This window comes from Seriola lalandi, unplaced genomic scaffold, assembly GCF_002814215.2.
Source record: "Seriola lalandi dorsalis isolate HSWRI2012SDOR001 ecotype SW California unplaced genomic scaffold, Sedor1 jcf7180002054801, whole genome shotgun sequence".
Lineage (NCBI taxonomy): Eukaryota > Metazoa > Chordata > Actinopteri > Carangiformes > Carangidae > Seriola > Seriola lalandi.
The window spans coordinates 244,876-258,052 of record NW_019525354.1 but is presented as its reverse complement, the minus strand read 5'-3'; the positions used below and the strand labels follow the sequence as shown (position 1 = coordinate 258,052).

General features: G+C 38.5%; 1 protein-coding gene across 1 annotated transcript in view; it reads left to right on the top strand.

Annotated features, from left to right (window-relative positions):
• The window catches only part of gfra1b (gdnf family receptor alpha 1b), a 24,838-nt gene extending 16,755 nt beyond the window's left edge, over positions 1 to 8,083 (top strand). Inside the window, exons 7-10 of the mRNA XM_023426031.2 lie at positions 1,902 to 2,036; positions 3,059 to 3,258; positions 5,609 to 5,656; positions 6,178 to 8,083. Coding sequence (XP_023281799.1) covers positions 1,902 to 2,036; positions 3,059 to 3,258; positions 5,609 to 5,656; positions 6,178 to 6,330 — 536 coding nt within the window. The 3' untranslated portion in view covers positions 6,331 to 8,083. The remainder of the gene's footprint in view (positions 1 to 1,901; positions 2,037 to 3,058; positions 3,259 to 5,608; positions 5,657 to 6,177) is intronic.
• The last annotated feature ends 5,094 nt before the right edge of the window (positions 8,084 to 13,177 follow it).

Below are 13,177 nucleotides of genomic sequence, written 5' to 3'. Positions count from 1 at the left end.
CCATGCAACTCACCTAAAACAAACAAACTCACCTAAACAGCCACAGACACACTACAAACCAATTCGATACAAGCAAACAATACAGGCCACCTCACCTGGACTAACCGCATGGTCTCAAAGAGGCTCACACAGGCCACACCCCCACTTAAAAACACTTCCTCTTCCTGGATTTCTTCCTTGCTTCTCCTAAGAGTCTGTCTATCCTAAGTGCTCACCCTGCTGGGCCCCCAGCTACCATTACTCCTTCTCATCCAAATCCACTGACTGGATCTTGCTGCCTCATCTGACATGTCCTTTACAATTTTCCTCACACTCTGTCCACTTGCTCCTAACTCCCTTACCAAAGAGACAACAGACCTTGCTACAAATCCTCTACATCCTACTTCCACTGGACAAATCCTAACTTTCCATCCTCGTTGCTCTGCTTCTGCCCCTAACTCTGCATACCTGAGCTTTTTCCTTTCATATGCTTCTTCAACTGGAGCCTCCCACGGAACCGTCAGCTCTATGAAATATACTTTCATTCTACTCCTAGACCACAAGACTATATCAGGCCTTAGCTTTGTAATGGTTATTTCCTGGGGAACAAGAAGCTTTCCTCCTAAATCTACCTGCATTTCCCAATCACAAGCACCTTCTAAGCTGCCTTGCCTTCTTGTTGTCTTACCAACTTTCTCTCCCTCTTGAACAAACTTGATTGCACCTTTCTTTGTTTTAGGTCCTCCTAAATTTGCCCGCCTCCGTAACTCTTCAATTCCTGCAGCTAAGCTTTTTAGAACTTGGTTATGTCGCCACGTATACCTGCCTTGCGACAGACTAACCTTACACCCTGACAGATTACATTAGAGGTCAGAGGTTAAGGCATCAGATCAACTTGGCAGCCAGACAGGTGAGATCACAGTCAATAAACTGCTTATCTGTAGGGTGTACATGCCATCACAGTTCACAGACCACAGCACTGTGCTCGTGTCCTTTAGATCATCCTTTCCTCCATCAGCAGGGTTCATTATGTAGAAAGGAAAAATGATGTCCCACTGAGCTCTCGTAATGAGATTTGAGTGCGGGGCAACACTGACCAATTGCAAACTCAACAGGCAGACATTTTATTACTTCATTCATATTCTACTTCACACAGGTTACATCCTCTAATGGGTCCCCCTGGCTTAACCACTCATCTCTGACTGCACACAAAAATCTGCATGTACTTGCACAGCTAATAAGTATGGGCCTACTCAACCCCATGCTCCCTACAAAACAGCTTTGTTTGCTTACATCAGGATGACAAAGTAGCCGAACTTCATTCAACTCTGTGCTCATGAAGTACAACGTGCCCCCAGCTTCCTCACCACTGTTGACTCCCAGTGGTGGTAAGCAACAGGAGCCCTGAAAACACTTTTAACAACACTCTCCGGAGCTGTGGTGTGCCACCTTTGTTGACATTAGCACTTCTTTGTATAATGTGCATGTTGTGGAACAGACATGACCACTGGCCATGCTACATAATTAGGGGGATGTTGTACAAGTCAGTGAGGTTTATAATCACGATGCAGTAGGTTGTTGTGTCACTGTCAAGAGAGAGGGTAGATTCAATAAGTGTAACCCCTTACCCCAGGGGAGCCTTATTAAATGTTAAAGCATTTGTGAAAGAGAATGATATTTACACATTATAACACAGCTCTCCAATGAGATACCCTACAATTCAATGCAAGTTCTGTAGGCTTTGTAAATGGGGTAATGGCTCCATATAACAATGAATAATCTCATCCTGATTGGCTGACCGGAACATTCAAAGTTCAGTCAGAGCAACTAAATTAAGAGAGTCCTTTTAGAGGGCTTCAACTGTGATAACAGGATTACAGTTACAAAGACTTATAGTGGTTTTCTTCCCTTTTATGCTACAGGTACGGTGATGACTCCCAATTATGTGCGATCTCTTGGTATTAGCCTGTCACCATGGTGCGACTGCAGCAGCAGTGGGAACAGCAAGCCAGACTGTGATAAATTTGCTGAGTTTTTCACCAACAATCGATGCCTACGTGAGTTCCCACATTCAGGCATTCTGCATAAATGAATTCCTCCCCCAGCTGTGCACTGTTATTTACTGCTTAAGGTCAGATTGACCAGTTGTATTGTCTAGACTTAAACTGGCCTGTTGAAATTGTAGAGTGGGAGATAATGCCCTGAAACAGGAATAGTATAATGTTTTTGACATGTTCCCCAATCAAATACAGTTTCTGTTACTTTGAATGTTGGATAAGCAACAGTCGCATGACCATTTCTTTTGTTTTTTCACTCATGTGAGTATGACTGGCATTCACTGGCATTTCACCAGTCTAACTCAAAGTCTTCAGAACATAACAGAGCAATTTTAATTTAATGAAGATCTTCTACATTGCTTTGACAGTAACTCAGGCCTTTGTATGATTAAAAGTAGTTCCAGAAAGTTTTTTGATCAATACAAAAAGGAGTTTTTGCCCACATTATATTTTGCTCATGGTAATGTATCTTCGATTACATGACATATTTATGACGAGGAAAATTAAATAACATAAATTATTTTTGAAGTTTCTGTGTTTCAGGCAGTTAAGAAGCTCATTTTCACACAGCTTTGTGAATAATAGCAATTAAAGGCAGACACGGCTTTTAAAAAAGGCTCTTGAGAAAGGTCATGTCATTTATTTTCCTACCCAATTATCTAAAGTATCAATTTTAAGCAGCTTTTAGTTGGACATTAACGAAATGTTATGGGCCATATTTCCAAGAAAAGGGTGGAAGAAACCTGTTAACCTGGTAGTGCAGACTACATTTTTAAAAACAAGACAAGGGCATTCAGAGATGTATAATGCCCTCTTACATGTATTTATAACATTCTGCAATTGAATCAGTCATGACACCGGCTGTATATGTTATCATTTCTCTACAGTATTTTTTTTTTTTTTTTACTTTCGGTCATTTTTCCTGTCATATTCCATTTAGCTATATTCTGTCTAGTAAAGCATAAATTCTGTATATGCACAGGATCAACCATGTCACAAGTCAACACACTCTTTTCTTGCAGGTAACGCCATCCAGGCATTTGGCAACGGTACTGATGTTGGAGTTTGGCAACCCCAACCCCCGATTCAGCCAACTATAGTTGAGCCTAGCATCACCCGGAGGGGTAAAGAGCGAACCAGTAATGCTATGGACGCACTGACACACATGACCAAACTGGATCTTGATGGAGACTCGTTATATCACGCCTGTGGGACCTTACAGGTGAAGTTCTAAATGTAGACAATTTTAAAAGTAGAGTTTCTGTGGTTAGATACAGGTTGTATCTTCTTTTCTGACTTTACAACACTGAGTTACATTTACAAAATAGAAATTGCAAATCCTAAAAAAATAAAAATAAAAGTAGAGAGGGAAGAAGAGGTGAAATCGCTGCATAATTTTTGATAATGTTAAAATGTCACCAACTAAAGGTATCCGAGTGAGAAAAAAAAAAAACTACACTTAGTTTCAATTTTCGTAATACATGCTTACCTCAGTGCATTTGGTGAGGCAAGTGTTTATTACTTTGGTTGCAGTTAATGGCTGTGCCTCTCATTTACAATAAGAACCACTTTCAAAAGGTAAAGCAAAAGGACAAACATTACATTTTTATATACAATAACAAATGTGGCTTTTTGGCCTAAATTTTACAGGCATCAGAAACCTCTCAAAACTCAGGAAACAAAGTGCCTGAATCAAAATTGAGACCTAAACATCAGGTACAGATCTATTCAAAGCCTCTGTCTGAGTGTCAGACGTCTGACTCTGTCACCTTGATGGATCAGGGACGGTTTTATGATGGCATGCACAGAATCCCCCCTCCTGGGCAGAAAGATGAGACATCAGTGTGGAGTCAGAGTTTCCAAAGCTGTCGTGTCAAAGCTAATTGGTTGCCACAGTAACATCAGAGATGGCCCTAAGGGCTGGTGTGTCTGTGTGTGTGTCTGAACGCGTTTTTGTTACCACTTTGCGACCTTTTCTAGTATAAACACCGACCTTGTCGGGACCAGTAGTCCTCATGGGGGCCAAAGCCTGGTCACGATGAGGCAAAACATAATTTCTGCGGAAAGACCGAGGTTTATATTTACTTAAATCCATATTAACTTTGATACAAATATAGCCACTGATTGTTAAATAATAAACATGTAAATGCTGACTGCTGGCATGAGACAGAAACTTCAATGAACATATCTCTACCTCCTTCATTTACACTGAACATAAAACATGACTTCAAAAGTAGCTGCAAAATTACTGTAAACTGAGTTGCTCTGATAGTATCTCAACAAAATTCAAGCTTTACACAGTAAATAGAGGTCAAAAGTTCATTTTTGACTTTGGAAACAATAGTTGGCAAAACTATTTTACCACCATGTCCTTTTAGTAACTGTACTGGAGTTTTAGATCATATCACACAATTTTCCTCAGCAGATGAAGCAGTTTGTTATTTTTCAGATCCAACTCATTTAATTCAACATTTGTAAACCCGTAAAATTTCCACCATGTGACTTTAAAAAATAGTGACAGATAATGACATGCAAATGGATATTAGTTTTGAAATATCAAATGCAATTGTAGGAAGTCTGTTTAATGTGCTGATTTTGACATTTACATCGTCAATTGCATGTTTTGCTTAAATGTGCTTTTTGATCCTGCAGCTGCTTTGGTACTTTTTGAGCTCACCCACACACACTTCAGACCACTGCGATTTTCTCTGATAAATACTATAGTGCTATATTTTTAAATGAGATCATATCACATTACTTTAAGCAAGACAATCTATCATATTGGCTTTTAATAGTGATAATATGATTTATCGCCAGTGAAAACATCCTCCAGGAGGAAAGACCTCCTATAGAGCAATTAATCATTCTTCTCAGAATCCTGCCTCATAGAATTCTCTCTACTTAAGAACCAATGCATGGAGTGTTTATTATGTTCCCAAACCACTGTAGAGTCACTTTATCATTTTCTGTACACCATCTCTGTATCTGTGTGTGTGTGTGTGTGTGTGTGTGTATTTTTATGTGTTGCTGAAAAGGTTTTGTAGCGGTCTGAGAAAAGTTTTAATGTATTAAACTGTCATAACCTTCAGCCTGCACAAACAGAATCTCACAAAGACAAACTTCTACACAAACACACAGGCACTTCAACCTTACATAAATTGCTTGAGGATGATTACACAAAGGGGTTCATGTAAGTCTAAACTGTGGGAATTGGTGGGAACTGAAAGCATTATCATAAATTTTATATCTTGGAGTATTTTTTCTTCACAACCATGACAGTGAGAGTTTAGGCTAATGCAGTAATGATTTTGCTTGGCCTTGTCATACTTTAAAGACTATGCCCTTTCCTTAACTGCAGTTAAACTTCCAGGCCAAGGCAATTTCTTCATCCCACTAGTGAGACTAAGTATATGGTTGACAGTGTCAAAGAAGCAGTCAGATGCATATATATTTCATAGCATCTTTGTACCACCATCAGTCAATGTGTGATCTTGAAAGAGAGAGAATCCCAATCAAAAAAAAGAATCGAAGTTAATGTTTTCCTGTCGTCTTTCTTATTTTCTTCCTTCTAGGCCCAAAAACTGGTGTCAAATCAAACAGTGGATACGACTGTGTGTGTGGTAAGACTCATTTTATTCTCTGCAATCCTTACAATGTTCCTATTAGAGCGCAAACAAGATCACAAAATAATCTAATATTAATAAAAAAAAAACAATATAAGTCTATTTTTAACATAAGACCAAACATCAAATATTTTTACATGAATCCTTTAAATTTGGTTATCAAAGAACAAAAATATGCACTTAGCTCAAGATGTTATCCTTTTTAAGCCACTGCAATTGTCACATTTTGTTTTATCAATAAAATAAATTTTTAATCTCAGTCAAGAGTGAAAACATTTTTGCAATATTTCAACTTCTTTTCAAATATCTGGCAATCAGGTGCAAAAAATGAAAATGTGCATAAAAAGTGGATAGAATCACACACACAGAAAAAGAGTCCAGCCAATTTTTAGGGCTATAGTCCAAATCTCAGATTCATGGTGAGGGCCACAGAAAAAAAAGAAAAAAAGATACATTTCAAAGTATTTTTTCCACTGTCACTTTGCATCATTGTAAAACTCTATGGTCTTTTCCCCCAGAACCATCAACTGGATGAGTCCAGCGACTCAAATGCCATTGCTAGAAGCTCACCAGCTGAACTCACCTGCTTACACCCCTCAAGTATGCTCCTTGCACTAGTCATTGGTTTTACACCAACAGTATTACCACTACAAAGTTTCTACCTTTTGTAGGATGTGAGGCCTATGGATCGACACTCTTATCTCAAGAAGTGATTCAACTCATGAACTTTAATTTAGACATTTTCCAGAGTGTGACACCTACATTTTTCTTGAAGTGGAAAAGAGCAACGCAGTGTGGTAGGAGCACTGAGATAATAGACAACAGTGGATTATATCTGAAGAATCTATGTTGACTGTTGCTGTGTTGAAAAAAAGACCTCCTGAAGCTGGTGCTGAGATATCAGCTCATTTGCCTTCCATGCCTCGTGGGGGCAATTTGGTGACTTCAAAATCAGATGCACACTTAGAAAAACTCATCTTTTTTGGAGTTAAACCCTGTGATCTGATAACCATGTGAATAAATTCACTTCTTTGGAATGTGTGCAATCGGTGCACATCTCACTGAATGGACTGCCAATGTGCTGAACACTGTTTTGACGATAAAGGGGATCAGTCTCTGCATAACTGTGCTTTGAGTCATCCTGTTAATCAACTTGCTTTAGTTTAGTTGATCTAAAAGTGTTGATCTGTAATATGTCACTATGGACAACTAACCTGCACTGTATGGAACAAGATTCATTAAACATTTGAACTCATTTAAAAGCCCATCACAATTCGTTAGAGTATCCTCAAAAGACAAAGACATATCAGCCCAAACTGTTTTCTCTTCTACATGTTCAGTACTAGGTATAGATCAGTTTTGTAGATTGATTTGGTTGTTATGGTGTATGGTGGTTCGCCTCTCAAAAGAACATTTTGTACATATGATACATGAAATGTGCACTCTATTACAGTTTGCTGCTGTTAGCTTGTAACATATTGTCTGTAATGTTTTTGAGAGTGTATGTTAGTTTTTGGTGACTGAGGCCTCTCAGCTTCATCTAGTGTAGCTAGAAAATGTGATGGGGTATGGTTCTTTCCTCATGTGGCTACAGTTATGACTTTATTGTGTAATTATATTTTGATGGCAAAGTGCATAATGTTATCTTTAACAGTATTTTTCTTGAGGAATATCAAACTATCTGTAACAGCAATGAGAACATTAAGAATTTACAAAAGTGTCTTTAATGGCTAAAAAGTCAAATATGTTTTGTTGGTTTGATCAAGATTCTTCATACAATTTTATTTTTTCATTTTATTGTGTCTTGGTAGAGAGCAAGAGGACAGGGGTTTGATGAATCAAGAATGTGTACATACCCACATTGAGAATAAATGCCAAAAGACAAAAGCCAGTGCACATTAATTGCTAGCAATTACTGCTGATGCAAATGGGGGAAAAGATGAAAACACTTACATTGTTATTATATACTTAAAGACACCCTAATTATCAAAGCCATTCAAAGAATGTACAACATAATGACAATGAACGCTGAAGACTTGTTTTTAAAACATCCTTACTGTTTCTAAAAATGAGTAAAATGTGTCTGTTTAAATCATGTATGATCGCTCTTGACATCTCGACTAAAGCTGGTTATGATGCACCTCTTTACAGATTGTGTGTCTCACATTTGTTTTGTTTTTTTAAAAAGGGAGAAAAAAAAACGTTTCAGTTAAAAAATACTACATAACTGTTTATCTGATTAGACTTATTGATATTACCAGCATAAACTTTAAGACATCTCCTGTAGGAGGACACGTTTATGTACAAGTAGCCATGAATAAAAATTTTAAATTTGGTTTATCTGTTCAGTGTTTGCCAAAGAGCTGAAATAAAAAGAGTGAACAATGACTCATGTTGGTTTCTACAAATAAACAGCAAATGATACATTCTGTTTTTGGCTCATATCATCCCGTTTCCACAATGCTAGTTTATCTGGTGTTTTAGCAACTGGGAAAGATTCCTATAAAGCAGGATTATAAGATAGCACCTGCCAGACAGGCCACCATTGTCAGTCAGATCACATCAGTCCCGGTGCGGAGTGACACAGGCGGACAAGGACGCAGCCTACAGAGGACAGACTGTTTCGGCACAGTGATGGAATACTTGACCTAGACACAGAGTCTAAGATTTATTAGAGGTGTCACAGAACCAAAAGGGCCAAAATATCCTCCTCGTGTTATGCATGAGATGGAAATGACAACTTCCCATTCTCACTGATACAGGAGGATAATATAGTGAATGGAGGTATTCTAACACATGTTGCTTCTAACAAATCATCATAACTTGTAACTGTACAAAACAAGTTTAGAAAGTGTGCACTTTAAAAAGGAACCGTTTGACATTTTGGAATATTCTATGGGAGATTAGAAGAGAAGCTTGATACCACCCTCATTTCTGACCGATAAATATACAGCTAATGCCAACAGCCAGCTAGCTTAGCTTGGTAGTTTCAAAAACCTACAAATAAGTCACACTGTTGCATTGGTTAACATGTTTCTTTGGTTACAAAAAAAAAATACCCACTCAAACATCAAATGGGATTTATTCACAGCTGAAAATAGTACCTCACAAATTCCCTATTCACTCCTGTTTGAGTAATGCTTGCTAAAAACCAATGCCCAGCTGTATTAGAATATTACAAAAAAAAAATTTTTTTTTTTTTTTTTTAAATCAACATGCATGCATCATGACGTTTTTTTTAAAGATTTACATCTTCAGTAACATAAATGGGCTGGGAGCTGAAAGCCACAGACAGAATGGGGAAGTCAAAGTATTGAGAGACGGACGAGCACACAGTAAAAAATATACTGTGTATCACCAGCATTATTCTTTAAAAGGGATATCACAATTTGACATTTGACACTAATTTGACTACCAAGTCATTGTGACCATTTATTGAATGTATTAGCTATATTTTAAAACAAAAATAATGTTTAACGGCTAATTTTTTTGCTTGTTTGTTCAATATCCTTGTGCTTGTTTGTTTCAGTTAAATTTCAAAACCATTACCTATTCATGGCATCTGGTTGTAGTACTATTACATTCGGGGGTGTGAATGACATTACTAGGTGTGTCATTTCTGAATAGTTAAAATGTAGTTGACTGAAGCCTTGAAACAAGAATAGTTGTCATTAAACCTATGATAAATATTATTGCTCGCCAAGTTTACTGTTCCCCTGCCATAAAGCCCTGAGGACTGGGAGATAGTGTTTTGAGACTCCCCCTCCCACAACTATAAAACCACAGCAGCTCTACTCAATCCAAATGTTCACCCTTGGCATAGATAAAAGAGAATACTGATAAAACGGTGCAATCACAGCGGCACTGCCTGGTAGGGATCACATCTAATTACTGCAACTTTGACCTCTCCAGCAACATTGTTTCACCACCTCGAAACTACAATGTGGATTTCTCCTTTTCCATTAACCAGGAGAGTAGCAGCAATTCCATTTCATTACTTTCTCTTTTTTTGTTGTGCCCAAATGTCAGGGTGTGGGTGTGCCCGAGTTTTCACAGTAAACACTCCATGGCATCAGTTACTTTGAGATGCTTCCCCTCACATCTTCTCCAGAGCAGTGCAGGGGCAAAGATAAGACATAATAATGCAGGTCCTTGATTGCACCCCGAAGCCAAAACCATAAGCTCTACACGACTGAAAAGATGGAAGACGCTGAAAACTTTTTAAATTCCTGGATGGATTAAGAAAACAGACTAGAGTAAATATGACAGAGTTGGAGAAGATGACCTTTGAGTGTACAGGCTGAGGACAATGGTACAGCTCTTGAAATGTGTAGACTGTACAGTAGGGCTGCAACTAATGAATGACTTAAACAATTAACTGACTGCAAAAAATGTTGACAAATAATCATTTGAGGACTGCTACACAGTAAGCAACCAGATTTGAAAAAGTATTCCAGGTGAAGGAATTAAGCCATTCATGGCGTTATTTAAGATTGATGTAGCCTATTCAGTCTTCATGGTACAACAAACCAATGACTTACCATTTGTTTCTGGCTACATCATATGGTGGGATTTTTATTGCTGCCATTTGCAACAAATGAGCTGGGGAAAATAGCAAAACTGTAATTGTTCTTATTATAACTGTTTGTTAATGGGAACTTAACGCAGGCCCACTAATTTCCTATTCTTTTTTTCATTAACTAAGTTACCTAAGGTTCAGTTCAAGATGCTAAGAAATGTCTATTAAAATTTTTAGCTAAGCAAATTACCCACTGTAATTGTTACTGGCCCTATAAAAAGTTTGCTGTTAATATTGCACAACCTCCAAATGGCTGTAGCAGTTGCTAGGCAATGCACATGGTTATCCCAATAAAGTGGTTCTACATGTCTGCAAGCGATCCTCTGTCGAGATCAAATGGACAGTGTGTATGCTAGGACTCGCTGATGGACCATTGTTCTTGGCCTGTGATGGAAAAGGGGCTTCTAAACTTTTCAAAATTAAAGCCCTCGCTGAGGAACCTAGGTCTTTGTCTGAGTGATACAAAGCACAAAACTGTGGACTGTCGTGCCACTTAGCCAGTATTTCAGCACCACAGAGAGCGCCATTTCCACAAAGGGCAGCCTGGGGTGAGACAGAGTACGACACCAGCTGTTCTCAATCAAAGTAATGACTCTCCCCATGAGAATTTGCTCCTGCTTCCTTTTAAATTACTTAAGTCCATTCATTTTCAAACTCTGCAGGCTCTCCTTCTGGTCAGTGTAGCTGACCTCCTATTCACATGTTTCCTAAGATGGTGTCTTCTTGGTCTAGTCACCAACATCCACTTTGTCAAAAAAATACTCAGTTTTTTAACTGCATAATGGCATTTTAGCTTTCGTCTTCTCCTACTGCAAAAGGGTTCTGTCATAAAAATAACAATATTTTATTTATATTTTTGAAGAGTGAAATATATTTCATATATAAAGGAGTTACCTCTGAGACCTTGACATAGTGACTCTGCCCTTCATGGAAATGGGTGTTCAACCAGCTGGTGGCTAATTGTTACAGAAACATGATACTTTAAATTACTCCAGTTGAGCAAACTTTGTGTTTATAATAAGCGCCCTTCTCAAAGCCAAATTAGATACAGAGCCAGACACCAGCCACATGGCTCATCTCCTGGCTACGCAAATCAGGCAACAAGCAAAATATAGGCTACTGTTTAGTTAACTGAGATGGATAAATCTAAATCCAGCAATCCAGCTGTGCTGCTAGAGGCTTAAAAATGTCAGATATGGAGCAGGTGATTATTCTTAACTCAAACATATTCAGCTAAAGAAAAGAAAAGACATTGTTTGGAGCAGTCTCTTCTGAAATGTTATGCAGCAGTGATAAGCAGCAGATGACCATCAGTATACCGATAAAGCTTAAGAATGGCAGTGAGTGCAAATGAGTGCAGCGGCAACATAATCCATAGAACAGGAGCTCAGCACGTTAGATGTAATTATGATATCAGAAACAGTAAAGCAGCCTGTCATATAAGGACATTGATTTAAGTCCATGCTTAGCAGATAAAGCATGTGGAGAAATTGAGAAGATGACTACCTTGTGTGACTGTTTGCCATGAAGCCAGAAGGCCAACAGACAAACCAGGGTGGCCAGGCCACAACACTCATGCAATGCAATGCCATACAATCTTTCACCATCATGTAAATCAAAATAACAAAATGCACAAGCCAAACAACCAAAGAAGAATAGCTCAGTCACAAAGAATACCAAGCAAATACTGCACATAACAGTACATTACCATGTAGGTGCCAACATGAAAGAAGAATTTTGCAAACAGCAATTGCCAACACATCTGTAACTTGAAGAGCTGCCTCATGGCATAAACGGATAACCCCAGGTACACAAACACAAAGTGGAAAGAGCAAGATATCAAACTCATTGTACACGCACCCAGCAATGTCTTACCTTGCTGAAGAGAAGCAACGACCTTTGACATCTCAGCCGGGTGGTCCTGACTTCCGCAGTCCCAGGGAAGCCCACCGGACTTCCGCAGTCCCAGGAGAGCCCACCGCCTTCAATTTCAAAAGCAAGTTTGTGGCTAAGAGCTAACACGGAGTGCAACTAAAACTGCATTATTGATCCACAACGCCATCCAGAAGCGACGTAACTGTATTACTGGCAGGGAAAGTTAACATGCAATCATGCTACATGTCCAGCGGTAGCAATGGTAACTGCAAATTGCTAACAAAACAAAAGAGCGGGCCGTTTAAATAGCCCGCCTTGTTGCATGTGTGTTATTAACGTAATACCGCACGTACATTAAAGTTTTAAGATTAACTACCGACCGGTTGGTAAAAATATCCTCCTCAACCGAGAATATATGAAGAATTTCTGACTGTTAAGTTATCTTCAAGCTGGCGACAAGTGGCTCACACAGGTGTGGCGCAGGGCTAGTTATGAGGATAGTTCAATGCAAGTTAGGTAATCGCAATGAACGCAGACATTTAAACATAAGCTATGTGGCCAGCATAGTTCGTTATATCATCTTTACTTTGCTAACGAACTGCTATAAATATGTACCATGATGAAAAATCACAAATGTTAGCCTATATTTTTATTTGTCTCGTGTGACTCATGACTACATTCTTCATAAATTGACAACATGTCTTGAATGCAGCACACAGTACTGCTCAATTACTATGTGTTAAGGAACTTCTCAAAAATGTGGGAAATTTTAGCTTCACTACGTAGCGTAAACAAGTGATATTTTCTGCAGGGTATACAGGGTGCTATTAAGACAAAAAGAATTTAACAGTCGCCTAAATGTAAAAACAAATATAGGAACACATTTTGTAAACTTAACTTTTGTAACTTATTACATCTTAAATTTAATTCTTATGAACCACACCTTTTACTGAATCGACCGTCAGTTTCTTTCAAACTACACATCTAAACTGACTGTTAACATAAAAACTGGGTCTTTAAACTTGTCTCCATGAAAGTAAAGGAAGGAAGTAGAGTAGAAAGAA